The sequence below is a fragment of the Amia ocellicauda genome, chromosome 2 (genome assembly GCF_036373705.1).
Source record: "Amia ocellicauda isolate fAmiCal2 chromosome 2, fAmiCal2.hap1, whole genome shotgun sequence".
In the NCBI taxonomy this organism is placed as follows: Eukaryota; Metazoa; Chordata; class Actinopteri; order Amiiformes; family Amiidae; genus Amia; species Amia ocellicauda.
The window spans coordinates 20,836,214-20,851,294 of NC_089851.1; the positions used below are offsets into that span (position 1 = coordinate 20,836,214).

The following is a 15,081-nucleotide window of genomic DNA, read 5'->3' on the forward strand; positions in this document are numbered from 1 at the left end:
GAATGGTATTACCCAGACTGTTATTGCTTTATATAACTTTTGTGGTTATACAGATAATGGGTTTTCATCTTTCTGGTCCAATGTGTGATTATTAGTCATGAATGTACCCGTTTTCTAGGTCTACTGAAGTTATGGTATGGAGTATCTCAAGCTGGAGGATATTTTCCAGCAGCTCTTAACTTTACATTTCATATCAACAAGTGGCCTTCACAATCAAGACAATGGGATGGGCTTTAAAACACCAGAAACAGCACTAATGTATCATGACAGAGCACTGTTAATGTCCCTCCACTTTCACAAAGGGCTTTTGGTTGTCAGATATAACTGGCTATTCACATATTTCAGGTTTCAGATTTTTCAAGTTGTTCAGATCTTCTCCTGAACATGAGTGATTGGTTCAACATACACCACTGTACGGAGCAGGTTTTAGTAGGTAGGAAGGCTCACCACAAACCACAGCTAGTGAAGTCCAGTTTATCACCTTCAAGGAGGTTTCCGCCGAAAAACTGTATCCTAAATTGCCTGTATTCTGGTTCTATGTTGGGTCTTTTTAGAGTGACGTACAATACTACACAATCAGTTGCACTCCTGCTTAAGAGCAAAAGTCTTACCAACTTCTCAGTTTAAAATACACCTGTAGGCCACTCTAACTCTTAATGTTATTCACTATAAAGTGGGGATTTTTTTACAGAGCATTATTACTGTTGGTATGTTGTGTACATGTTGAACATTATTGACTGGTTGCACAGAGTTTGGTTAGCACTAGTCTAGAACTACTCTATACCTAAAATAACACTGAAGAGTCCACAAGACTAGTGCTAATCTGGGTCTGTGAAACACACCAGCCCAAAATGTTAGTGTTTGTGAAACTCTGTATGTCTCCTTGGATATGAATATGTTTGTGTTGTTTATTTTCCTTATTTTAAACAGACTAAGAAATCGTCAGTGTGGTGTACTGTATTATAAACTGAGATTCAAGAATTAAAAACAAACCCAAATTCCACTGATCTAGAACAGCGATGGTACATGTTATAGTGCATATTAATGTACAATTTATTTTTAAAAGGACTGCATTTTGAACAGACAAATATTTACCTTCTTTATTTGTATATGTTTAGTGCCTGTCTTCTATAAATTATTACCACACTTCCTGAGGTTAACTACTGTTAGCCTAAGTAATACATTGAGGGAAATGTATACTTTTTATTAGATATCATTAATAACACATAAATAAAAAACTACATTAAAAAACAGATCTCTAGAGTATACCTTGGGAAGAGACTTAACAGCTTAGGATTTTAAGTGGGAAATCAATGTCTATAAACTCTAGTATAAAAATCCAGATCCAGGCAACAGAGCTGGGTTCTAAATCAACTAATCACACGCAGGTCGCGAGTATAATTTCGGTTTTAGCACTGCACAGCATTTAGAGTACGTATTTTTTATTGGCAGCTTTATTTTTTTGAACTAAAGATGTACAGTGTGACCTGGGGTGTAAAGAGGCATTTCCCTCCTCCTTTCAATGATCTTTACTGCACTTAAAGGGCTGTATATTAGGGTGGGTCAGCCACTGATGGTTGATTTAGGTCCTGTGTTGTTAAAGATTGCATATTTCTAGCATTTCGACTGGCACACGTCATTAAATTGTCCAGTGCATCACAATCTCTGACCTCTTCATTGCCTCCCCGTGCCATCCGCCACATTACGTTATGCTGTTCCAGTTCCGAGTGATGTTTCAGTGGATGAAACTTTCTCCTCCTAAAGGTCTTTGCTTTGTAGTTGTTTAAGCCACGGGGGTGTAAATCTATATAAGCCTAAAACCTATAGCACACCGGATTACTGGGTGACAATCTAGACACTGTCTTCTCTGCCTCTTCGCGAAGCCTGTTGGATGCAGCCTATCTCTGCAAAAGCGTCCAGAGAGCCTTTGAGAACACATTTGAACATTTGGTAACATGATGTAACAATGAAAGGGCAGCAGATGTCACCAGGACCGCCTTTGTTTTCAGCACTGGCCATTCTTTGCTTCAGGACCACCTTATTGCCTCAGTCTATTGTTATTAATTTGGTGCTCTGGTTTGTTAATTTTCCCCTTTCATTGTGTCTCCCCCACTGTCTCCCACCTCCCCTTCCCATTCAGTACGTGGCAACGTTTGCTGACCTGCTCTGACTTTAAAGAATGCCTAACCTCATCCATGCTCAATCTCTTCACCACTGTCCGTTCAATGTTACCAACTGACTCAGACTCAGGCAAACAAATTCTTAAGGTTACAGTGATGTGAAACAAGAAAGCAAATCTCAGCAAGTGGGTGCTTTCTTTAACCAAATAAACATAGGTCATCAAATTTGCACCACTTCAAATAGCAATACCGTCCTTGTCAGTCCTGAGGTCTCCCTGATTTTCTCTTATTGTTTGTTTCTTGTAGACTATTTGTCTAAAACTGTTTTATAAACTACTGACTGAAGCAGTGATTTCAAAATTATGTTTTGCTCTAATAAGAACTAATCGATGCAAATAATGCTGTATATATTTTTTTACCAAAATGTTCCTGAATTCAGACAAATCTACTAATTGTGATGTGCACAGGGAAAACTTTAAACAAAATAAAATGTGTAGCATAGTTACTGAGTTAGGGAGAGTTATTTCACAAATACAGAATGAATTCACTGAGATGTTATACTACTTCTGGCTTAATGGGTTCCCACAAATTAACAAAGGCTTTTAATTGGCTGCAGAAAACCAAGAGAGCTTAAATGTTCCACTCAGTATATATTATATTACATATAAAATAAGGAAGTGAGCAGAAGTCCAGAAGGTACATTTTTACTGCAGTCCAGTCGGACAGTAAGTCCACTGCATTGACCTGTCATTGTGTTTTGCAAGAAGTCTGCCTGCCTTGCTTCACTTGTTCTCTGTATTATTTGGCACAGGGGTCTGCCACTGAGCCTGGACTTGTTTTCTTGTAAGATGCATCAGCAGACCACAAAGAATAGGAAAAGCAGGCTGGGAAGCATTGCCCCCACAGCTAAGGCAGTCCCAGAGGAAATGCAACCTGTTCTTTACAGTACGCCTTTTCATGAATATTCCTGTTGTAATGGGCAAACAGCACCCCTTTCGCTTTAATGCAAGCCATTCTTTGCATTTACAGTAATCCTTCAGGGAGCGTGCCAGATGAAAGTTTAAAGAAAACACAGCAGATCCCAGGCTCTCATCTCATTTGGATGTCCCTACGTTCGTCCCTGCAGCAGCCTGGCAACAGCATGTGCAAAGAGCCTGAGCAAACAGATCACAAACAAGCAGCACCAGCCTCCACTCCACACTTCAAGGAGGACATTTGGATAAAACTGTCCCAGTGCACCCATAATAACAAATAGCTGAAACACTGTGTCCTTTTTTCCCCTCTTAGTACATTTCTGTGCACACATACACACAGAGCTGTGCACACAGATTCCTCTCAAACCAATCTGAAACTGCACTGGCTTCGCTGTAACACACTGCATAATACTGGTTTTCGTGATACACAATTGTAGCACATTTCACTTTCCTTTAGCTCAATGCAAGCTGTGCTGCCAATTGTTATTGGCCTTTGATCAAAACAATTATTATGGAACTTAATAATAATAATAATAATAATAATAATAATTCAATAGCCATTTTAACATTTGAAAGTCCAGTACTGTTTGTATTTTTCTTTAAAAAAAAATCCTTTGACCAGCTCGCTTCAGCAAGATCCGTAGCAACTTTAACACGAAATAGCTGTCAATAAACTGTCATTTATTTTGTCGTTTCTGTTCATGGCAAGAAATCGAGCTAAAATACTATATAAAGACATTTAAAAAATGAATCGCAGCTCTTATCCTTGCAATAACTGAATTTTAATTCATTTAAATTGTGTACGGTGCTTACGAATACGACTTCTACATTAATTCAAACAATGATATTGATATTGCAGCCCCGCCCCCAACCCCCACCAAAAGACAAGAGAAGCGCCATTATGTATTAATACTAATAATAATAATAATAAAACATTCTCATATTATATGTATTCATTAGTTCTACAGAAAACGTTTTATTGTAATGTTTATTTTGTTTGTTTTGTATTGTTTTATTGTATCACTTTACCACTTATTTCCTCAAACATCATAAAGGTTAACTAGGCATGAATAATTTTCATAATACTGTAGAGGTAGAAACATGTCCCTCACTTTCATTCTGAGACGCCTGTCTCCAGAGGTAGATACCTCATGTTTAATTAACTGTTTAATTATAACAGTGGAAACTGGGACTACACCGGGATACATGGGGGTCATATTAAATGAGCACCTAAAACATTTATAATTGTCCTGTTTTCCAAAAATAATATATATAAATTCCGCCGTTGTAGTGATTATTATTATTATTATTATTATTATTATTATTATTATTATTATTATATGTTTGCATTAAACAGTGATGTAGACAGTCTTCATGCGTAAAGTATACGCATGTTTTTACAAACAAAGCTTGGTTTTGTCCGCTCCATTTTAGCTCGGTTTGACCATTTCACAATATCTCGGCATAATATTGAGATATATTAAAATAATTTTAAAATTATGTACGGCCTAATTATGTAATTAGTAAAGTAAATATTTAAATAAACAGATTATTCTCAGATACCCCGAAATAAATCTGATATTTTAATGTACGTTTGTTTTGTTTTCATTAAAGCTTAGCGGTTTGAAATAAATCAAAATGTAAAATTGTCACTTTAAAATATATATTTTCCGATATCTAAACAATTTCCAGATACAAATGAAACTCAGAGATCTGCAGATTAAATTATATATTAAATGATATCTGGAAAAATCTATACATCTTGAACTGATCAGAGATCCAATTTTAAATATACTCTTTACAATTGTAGTTTAAGACTTATCTGAAACATTTCAGATGACATTTTAAGTCATTGCGTTTTTTCAAAAAGGAAATCTTAATATATCTTAAATGCAGTTCTCTTCACAAATTCAAGATCTCATAATTCAGCTTACCATATTTCTGAGATCTTGATAAAAGTGTAAACCTTTCTCCATAAACATAGACAAATGGACCAGCTATACATACAAGACCACACTAACAATTGCCTGTTTGTTTAAGTCTGCTCCACTTTGTGCTTGGTGTTGTGTTGCATACAGGTTATTACTCTTTAAAGTGGCTGGTTGTAATGTAGGGTATGGAACTCCATTGTAAAATGTATTTCGGTTTGCAAAATAAAAATGAAAATAGTGTGAATAACTATTCACGAGAGAACATATGCCTTTCTCCATGACAAAACCCATTACTGAAGTTACATTACCACTTTATTGGGAAGAGGAAGTGGTTTTGGAGAGTAATCAGTATTTTTCTGATAGATGAACTCTAGATGCTTTCATTTTCCAAACCTGCAGGGCTAAAGGGGGTTCCAAAGTCTGCAAGCAGTAACCAAGAGGGAGCTGCAAAGTCTGTGATAAAGCGGAGTGGTTCGGAGAGGCAATCCAAAGCAAAAATTATATATATGAGTCAGCAATTTCAAGAAAACTGTATGGATAAACACCAGGACTCCATCTGAGTAACATAATATAGAATATTGCAGGTGTATTTTTAATTATGCAAACTGGCCCAAAGTTATATTTGTGGATATGCATTTTCACAGTTCCTCAAATTATGATTCACTTTGTCATGTTAATAAAAGCACTTGATAAAACAGGGTTGTAGCAACATTTAATGATGCATTTATTAGTTGGAATTGTATAGTTACATAAAGCTCCATGGCTGCAGACAAATTACAAACTGTTCACATTTACAAGATAAAAGGCTTAAACTTTCCAGACATAAATAAAATAACTTAAACATTCCTATGCAAATCGAATCCCTCTGAATAATGGAAGCAATACTAATTTTATTTCCATGCCCAATGATTCTTTATTTATAAATTGAATGTGCACATCTTTCAATATAAACAGTATTTCACATAACTGGTAGCTTCTAACAAACAGCTTTGCATTTACAGTAACACAGAAGGACACAATGATCTAACAGTCAGTACAGGGGATATATCTTAGAGGTAGTAAATAATTGCATAGTGTCCTGAGGCCATCTATCATTTTATTCTATAAAATCTATCATGAAGCACATTGAAGATTGGCAAGGTAAGTTCAAAAGTTCAAATGCCTTTTCTGAATGCCAGTATTTTATGCAGAACAGAAGTAAAACATTTTTAAAGAAATAACCACATTCTATCGGGTTATTTGTTAATGTGCAATATAATCTCAGTTAAAACGTCCTTGTGCAAACAAATTTGCATATTATAAAAGTAGCCATTAAAAAGTGTTTGTGCATGTGCAAAGAACAGAATTGTAGCTTGAAGTCAACGTATGTAAATGACTCAGACAATATAGACTATTTCTGGAAGAATATAAAACAAATAAAATTAAATACTTTTGAAACTTAAATTCATCATAGACCTTGCCATCACACAAAAATTTAAAATGTCAAAGAACAATTGTAAAATTAAAAATTATACATTTTTTTTACAATAATTAAAAGCAGAAAGCAATTTCATCTGTAAAACAAAAACTGATAGCAGCATCTTTAATCTTAATTTATTTTTTCTCTTTTTAATTCCAGGGCCTATAACCCTCTGGATTGAGGACTGTGATGCTAGTGTTTGTCATGAATGAGTAGCTCTCTCCATGAATCCTTTTCCCACTGGAACAGTCCTTGGTTTTGGTGTACAAATCCCCTTCTGTGGGCACATTTGTAGGAATGCAGGAGTTTTTGACGTCTGCTGCAATGGTAGTTTCTAACAGTGGTCTATCTGCCAATTACAAAATGAAATTACAGTACCATCTGTATTCATAGATAATGCATTATATCAAGATAGTTATGAAATTGAAGCATTTATTCAATAATACATTGATTGGATTATGTCCTACCAGCAACTGCTAATGTAACTTTGATACCCATTGTATTTATATGGATTTTCATATTTCATTACTTTAAAAAAAAATATGCATTCATCAATTTAAAAAACATGTGACAAAAACTAAGACGTCACTCATTCTAATGTTTTGACAATAGAAATTAAATATTTATATTGTTTTTTTTAGGATGTCTTTATTGCCAGAACATCAGTATTAATGAATCATTAGGACTTCAGAGGCTGTTATTTCACAGAGCACAGCGATTGCATACCTTCGTGGTTCTTCATGTGATATTTCAGTTCTTCCAGCTCTTGAAATGTATTCCCACACACATCGCAGGTATGTGGTTTATCCTTGGCGTGGGTTCGTCTCACATGGCTGTCATGAGCTGCGTGGGATGCGAAAGCCTTTCCACAGTGCTTGCATTTGAAGGGTTTCTCGCCCGAGTGCTGCCTAATGTGAGTCCGCAGGATGCTGGAAGCGGTGAAAGCCTAGGAAAGCCGAGCAAAAGCGCTGTTAGATGCAAACATTATATATTGTAAATTTGCTAACACTAAAAAAGGCGAACACTTTTCACAAATTATATTAATAACTAATGCGGCGTTCGAGATAAAATAATTGTATATAAAAATACAACTCTCTGCCAAATAAACAGTCTATGTGATTTCGGAATTGCAATGCGTCTAAATGTGAATATAGTATTATAAGTAATATAATGCTATCACACGGCAGCCACTCATTTCGCTCATGTTGACAAAGCAGCAATTTAGTAAATGAGAATTTTTGTGGGGTGAAGGGCCGGTTTTTGTTACTTGGAAAGCAATAAAATTGAAATCGCACACTCACAAACAATGGAAAGTGTGTACATCTGGGCATTAATTAGCATGTAAGTGTCTCCTCGCAGTGTGCCTGCTTTCACAAACACAATAAGCACGCTGCCAGTAAATGCGCCATGAAATGAGGAGGGTGTCCAATGAAGTGCTGCGCTGGCGCTGCGGACGCGGCTCACCTTGTTGCAGTAAACGCACTTGTACGGCCGCTCCCCGGAGTGCACCCGCATGTGTTTGTTCAGGCTGGACGACTGAGAGAAGCTCTTCCCGCACACTGAGCACTGCAGCAGACACACAGACACATTGCTATCGTTAATACTACGACAAATACAACACACTAACAATAACACTTTACAGCCGACACCTGGCCAAGTCTGCGGTCTATTGATGTCGCTTGTGTTGCGCTAATAAGTGGCCAGTGGCGTCTGCAAGGGGAGCTGTCCTTTCAGCACCACGACCCGGAGTATCTTACGCGGGCAGGACGAGGGACGATGCTGAAAACAGTCACATGGTCTACACATTATAACCCTATTAAGATTTGTATTGCAAATTGCTTTAATTTAATGTTCGTCTTAACAGGAGTATCATCGCTCACTTAATGTAAATGAATCCTAAAGAAAAGCTCAGCTCTGATTATAAAAATGCATCCGAGCACAAATAAATGTGGCCTAGCTGGAGATCTTACTTTGTGGGGTCTGTGCTTCTCGTGTACGTGTAAAATGTGGATGCGGAGTCGATCCCGCTTCTCAAATGATCTGTTGCAGAGGTGACACGGGAATTTCCTGTCCCCCTGGTCCACACAACGCGTGTACTTCAGATGTTTGTCTCGGTAGTATTTGTACGCAAACACTTTCCCACATCGGTCACACTTGAATCCGTCCCCAGATTCTGCAACACAAGCAAACAAAACCATGCTGAATCTGAAATGCGGACAAAAAAGTACTTCTATAAACAGTGATGGGTTCATTCAGATTTATTAAAAGTTGCATTGGGTCCAGATTGGAAACCGGGACTGCAATGTAGCTATGTGAAACCTGGTATGCTTTTTTTAGATCGCTGGTCCAAACGTTAATGAAATAACTTTAGCTTATTTTAAATCAAATGAATTATCTTGCTATGATAAATGAACCATAGGGTATACTACATGATGTATAGATAGAGGGCATAAGTGCGTACCCTCATTCTGCTGTTGGAGGTCCTTTTCGTCTGCAAGCTCTTTCAGGGTCAGCGGGATTCCCAGAAACTGCGAGTAACAATCTCCATACCACACCAACAGCTCTTGTTTGGGCCGAATTTCTTTACAGGCCTCGTAAAAGATCTGGCCCTGGCTCTGGACAGCGGTGAGGTTTTGCTCCTCTGGAAACCGGGCACACTTCACCAGAGACATCCAATTACCCGACGAGCCCCTGCCGTCCACGAAATGGCTCAGCCGGCCATTGTCGAAAATCTGGAATCAAATATACATATATATATATATATATATATAAAATGTGCATTTCCCCTGCGATTTAAATCTCACAGTGACATAAACGACATATACAGAAGCCTGGTAAATTTCGATAATATTCTTTACAAAGCGGTTAAATGTTTGAAACATGTATTACATTGGGTTTGGGTTCGGGAAAAAAAAAGTATAACCCGTCTCTCCATTTTAATGTAAACTGTATTCGGTATATACTGAAGATGAAACCAAGACTCACCAATGTATTAAAATCCTATTATGGACAAAAACAAAACAAACGAAACAACTCAAGATCCTGTCGAAAATAACTGCATTTTTAAGAATTTGATAGGGTTGAAAGTTTGAATGTCTCTCCCTCCCTAATCTGATGTGTATAGAAGTTTTAAAGGTCTGTTGATGCTTACTTCCCACATAAGCGTGTTGTCATCGTAGGTTTTGATTTCACTGGTGTTGACCACCTTTCCCTGAAAGGGTCCAAACCTGCACCCCTTCGGAATGATGCTTTTGCAGTAAATGCCGTAGTGAGGAAAACATCCGTATTTTGTTTGCAGAATAGACAATCCTGTGCAAGACAACGGAGAAGAAAATCATAAAGTCTCGAAGTACAATTTAAAGCAGTAGCAGACTACATGATATTGCAAGCAAAATAACGTACCTTCTGGCAGGTCAAGGGAATCGCAATCCAGTAGTTGGAATTGAGATTCAGGAACTGTAAAAACAAGTATATATATGTTATTATAATGTTCTTCTAATTGGCGTATACATCTAGAATTCCAGATTCTTTATACTTTTCAGAATGTAAGCATTCTAAATCAATTAGTGAACTACTTGTATCATCTAGCTGTAATAATGCAATTCATAAGTCTGAATCTAAAGTTTAAATACATCTAGAAACAATGCTAAACCAATAAGTGAAATGTTTTACAAAAGTGATGTTTTAAAAAAAAAAAAACACTCTCCCTTTTTCACACATACACACAATGATCGAGTTATCCAAAAGCAAGTTCATTGAATGTACGCATACCTGCATGTTCAGGGAATACCAGTCCAGATATAGCGTGGCCAATGCTCTGGTCTCTGTTCTCCTTTGAATATCCGTATAGCACCGTGTACAGGTCCTCCTCGGTGAAGTTGAAAGTGCGGGCTCTCTCCGCCATCGGGCCGCCACTGTGCGCACTGAAGACACTTTCTTTTGCCGGAGAACACGTTGAAAGAGTTGTCTCGCTTTGAGGACTATTGAACCCTGATCTAGGTCGCGCAGGTTGACCAGTAACCCTGGCACCTGCATCTTCATGTCTGGAGTAGAGAGGGTTGGGGATGCTGGCTGGGTGCTTGTGTGACGGTAACACGTTGAAGAGTTGTCCATGCAGGGCGGTTGACTGGTGGTGAGGGTTGAGAAAGGATGGGAGTCCACTGAAGTTAAATGGCATCACTGTTTGCGTGTCCGTGACAAGGCGTCCCAGAGACTTGAGCGGGTGGAAGATGCTCTGGGCGCTTCTGAAGACATCCATATATTGCGAGCCGGGCAGCACAGCCGGGTAATAATGTGGTAGTTTATCCGGACTGGTTGTGAGAGTTTCTAAATGGTAACTCTTGTCCTTCAATGCAGGATTGCTTGACAATGACAACGACATCCCAGTAGGAGATCAAAGATTTCAGAGTCTGGGAAAGGAATTCTGTTCCAGCCTTTGATCTAAAAGACAAAAACAAATCAGACATAATTATCACCAATACCACGTGTATTCCAGCGTTAATTGTTATTGAATATTATATTCATATCAATCATTTTGAAATGATAATATAAAAGATTCATTTGCCGTTTTATTTAAATTAATGTTTTTATGCATTTAGGGAGGAAATACGCTCTCTTTTGAAAAGCTAATGACATCAAAACTAGATGTTTAGTGATGAGCTTCGTTTTATATAGGTCATACTCTTATTGTATATGCTCGTAATTTTTCTAATTGTCAAAATTAGATCAGAATTGTAAGGGCTCGTTACATAATTCAAGAAATACAGTCTATATTTTGTAGCCGGTAGTTTTGGCTTCTCTAGCATATCAAAATTTCGGAGAAAGACACTCACATTTCTCTCAATTATAAATTTCGTTTTAACATTAAATACCCAGCCGGTTATGAGGTGGTTATATAAATAACCAGACATGTAGGCAGACAGGGCAGTTAAAAATCTATTAAATTATAGTAAATAATGTATTACAGATATAAATATTCTGTATTCTGTAGTTAGTTGATGCTGCAAATTAATTTATAGGGTAAATGCATTGGCATGTTTAGGACGAATAAATAATTCTCTAACATCGATTTTAATCAAGAAACAAAACTTGCGGCTAGAAATATTTGATTATGTGTGAGATGAAGTAGTGCACGCAAAGGGTATTTCCAAATGCAGATACTTAATTTCCCAAATGCATTTGCAAATCGAAATCTATACGGCGATCTAGGTGTGGAGGATCAGATGCTAAACTTAGCAGTGATCTTAACAGACCCAGAACAATAAGTTCCTATACTGAGGGGGTCTCCCTGAAAAGAGGCAATTAAGGGCCTGGATAAAATAACAGCCTGCAGCTAAATCGCTGAATTTGTGAAGGGTGCAAACAATGGGGACATACTCCCATTTTAGCAAGAAAACCCCCAGCAGCAGAGCACCAAGACTGCAAATCACATCCACTTCAGTGAGTGTTAAAAAGCATTTACATGAAAGTTGAAAAAGGGGATCGGTAGCAGGCTAAACAATATCCCGTCAACTACTTTAAAACACAAAGTGTTATGCCTACAAACAAAATCACAAACCCATAAATCTAAGGAGTTATGTTTAGGAATGCTTATAAAATCACATTTATAAAAATTATCTAAACCGAAAATTGAATCTTTACCTATACATGGGATTTATTATATATACACTAGAGAAAATCTTGTCAAGTTTGCCGGCTTATTAGTACAATTACGGCGTTTCATAAATTGCACGATGAATAAATAGCTCTACAAGATTAAAAACTGTACTCGTTTAGTTGGGAATTATAAAGTGTGTGAAAATACGTCGACAGGTTTAATCCGTGTTGATTTGTAATAATTTTAATATTATCGTCTGGATCAATAACAGCCAATAACTGGAACAAATCAGGGTCGTGACACTTAAATTAAAGTACAGCGGGTCAGCCAGAAAGGTCACCAATAATGAAGCCATCAGAGCTCCTTCACAAAGCATTAAGTCAACACATGGACCTCACTGGGTTAATTTGGCTTCCGACAAACACAAATATTGTAAATGACAACTTTAGTTTCAGTGAATGTATGCACTTAACTGTTTTATTGAACTTTAATTGAATTGAGATTTGCCATTTTACTAATTAAACTACAGCAATGCATGAGGCAGGTTATCCAAATGTAGTTCTTAGGTGAAGTTGCGTTGACAGATGCAAGAAAGAATAAAAAAGAAAGAAAGAGAAGATTAAATATAGCATCTTACCTTATTGTTCTAGATCGGATGCTTTTCTCGTTTTAAATGTTCAGGTCTGTTAACTCCAAAGACATCATAGGAATGAATACTTTCACACACGCTTCTTCAATAGCTTTGTTTAACCCAGCGCATCTACTCGGGTTCCCAGGTTGAGGACAGACAGCGAGTTGCAGTGCTCATCCTGCCCCATGCACGACTGAGGGCAGCTGGTGTGAAGAGTGGACTGGACAGAGACAGGACCGGAGGAGATGCCTGTCCCCCTCCTGACAGCCATTGGTCAGAAATCAGCTCATCCAGATTATCTATCTGCGCCCCTGGGGATGGCACTTTAACACATTATTATTACTAACCTGCTTTCCACTGATCCCACGCTTTTATATTTACAGGACATCACTCAACAGACAACACTCCGGAGCTGCACAACTTCACATCACCTCGCAGCTAATCCTGGATTGTGTGTAGGAAATTACTTTCTGCATATCGTGGAGACACTTTTATTGTCTTTAACAGATTAATTGTTGGACTGTCAGAAACTTAAACATGCATCTTCTCTTTAATATAAATGTAACTATTAAAATTAGTTCAAAATAAAGATATACATAAACAATTACAATGTACTTCTTCTAAAGAAAAACTGTCTGGCATGAATAAACTACGCCCAAAACTCAAATCAATGTTTTATATATAAGAGCATTATCAGACGTCTGGTTTGATTCAACAAATGCATAGTTGAGTTATATTTGCAACGAATTCATTTGTATTTAAAATGTTTAATAAGAGATCATTACTTTTTTTTTTTTAATGTTGTACAGTGGTTAAAAAACAAAATGGGAACATGCAATAAAAGTAGGTTACTGACCGAGGAAACTATGGATTCAATCAACTTAAAATACTGGCGTTCAGCTTACTGTGAATCTAGCTTTTTGTTTTTAATAGATTAAGATTTAGCCTATATTTAGCATGATAAGCGGTTTCATGGATGGATATAGCTATTCCTACACCCTGTCACAAGAGCGACCCGTATTAAAGCAGGCACATGCACTTCACTGGGGCCCAACCCTGGTCCTGGAGAGCCCCAATCCCCTTCATCATAGAAGTCACCGATTTCTAAATACTGGGAACACATGGGAGTAATTAATCAATTAAGCAGCTCGACAAAGGGAATTATTGAAATCTGTAGGTGTTCATTTGATTGCTCCAATTGTTTCTAGATTACTGAATCGACCACCTGCTTAATTGTTTTGAATTAAATACTTTCAGGTCTTTCAAATTTGGTAAAAGAAGGGTGATCTCCAGAACCGCTGTTAACACCTTGTCCACAGAGGTCTGTCTCCATTTCTTTTTTTCTTCAGTGTTCAAATACTTTACAGACGTGTAGTCGGCTGCATCACCTTTAACCCGTATCAGAGAAATAAAACATCAATTAATTGGGAGAAAAGCTTCTTAGACTTTCTGTAATTGCCCCTTCATTCTGTAAGAAAATGTTGAAATAATATGACACCAAAGACCGTTTTAAACATTTTTATAATAAATAAATTGAAGCAACTACGAATCGTAGGGATAATTAGAAAGAAAAACTTGGTAAGACTATTTAAGACATACAAATAGGTGTTCATGTTTCAGGATGTATATAGGTCAGTCCGTTTCAAACTGATTTTACCTTATCAAAATATCTGTAAGGTATTTTTATCCCGGTTTTATCCTTAAATAATCGGTAGTGAGGTTTCAGCAGCAGCAAAACAACAAAACAAATATTTATTTGCCTAAAGTGATGATTTTTGCTTCACCAAAGTAAGATATGCTGAAATACTTTGTTTTCTAGTAATTGTAAGTGGGACACATTTAAATACTCCTCAGACAACACTTATATAAATAATTAAACTGTCCCCGCATTGATCGCCGCAATCGGTGATTCGTGAATAAACGATCAGGGCTTTATTATCGATCCCCGCATTATGAAGATATCGATGCACTTGTTCCTATAGCCGCCATTAAATCCGCAAGAAACACAAGTGCCTCTGGACTGGATATTTTACAGCTTGAGTAAATGATGGCAGACAAACAAACAAACAAACAAAGTGCGGTTGTTCTGTATTGCTTAAAATTGGTATGTATTGTGTTTTAATTAAAAATAACAGAAAACTAAACCAAATACCCCCCTTTAAAGTGTGACTCTAACAATAGTTCAATAAAAAGACACCCAAGAAAGGGTACAGTTTTTAAATTCCTGGGAGACCCTGCACGGTCAATTTAAAGCAATAACAATAGGATGTACTCAAAGTTAAACAGCATCTGTATTTATACTACTCTTTTTAAATGGGTGTGGGATGTAACACTCACTGACAAACCATCTATTATATATAATAGGCTATA

General features: G+C 37.1%; 1 protein-coding gene across 1 annotated transcript; it reads right to left on the bottom strand.

Moving 5' to 3' along the window:
* Window positions 1–5,761: 5,761 nt before the first annotated feature.
* On the bottom strand, window positions 5,762–13,511 carry prdm14 (PR domain containing 14). The gene is made up of 9 exons (XM_066720936.1): window positions 12,718–13,511; window positions 10,256–10,924; window positions 9,887–9,940; window positions 9,636–9,793; window positions 8,946–9,216; window positions 8,455–8,657; window positions 7,949–8,050; window positions 7,211–7,430; window positions 5,762–6,833 (listed from the first exon to the last, which is right to left on the bottom strand). The coding sequence occupies exons 2-9, from the start codon at window positions 10,863–10,865 to the stop codon at window positions 6,634–6,636; spliced, it is 1,818 nt and encodes a 605-aa protein (XP_066577033.1). The 5' UTR covers window positions 10,866–10,924; window positions 12,718–13,511; the 3' UTR covers window positions 5,762–6,633.
* Window positions 13,512–15,081: the final 1,570 nt, after the last annotated feature.

Bases quoted from the DNA above. Each gene is read 5' to 3' on its own strand.
- prdm14 (XM_066720936.1), bottom strand. From the start codon at position 10,865: ATGTCGTTGTCATTGTCAAGCAATCCTGCATTGAAGGACAAGAGTTAC. The intron at 9,794-9,886 runs GTACGTTATTTT...TGTCTTGCACAG, and splicing joins TTCCCTTGACCTGCCAGAAG to GATTGTCTATTCTGCAAACA. The intron at 8,051-8,454 runs GTAAGATCTCCA...TGTCTGCTGCAG, and splicing joins AGAAGCACAGACCCCACAAA to TGCTCAGTGTGCGGGAAGAG.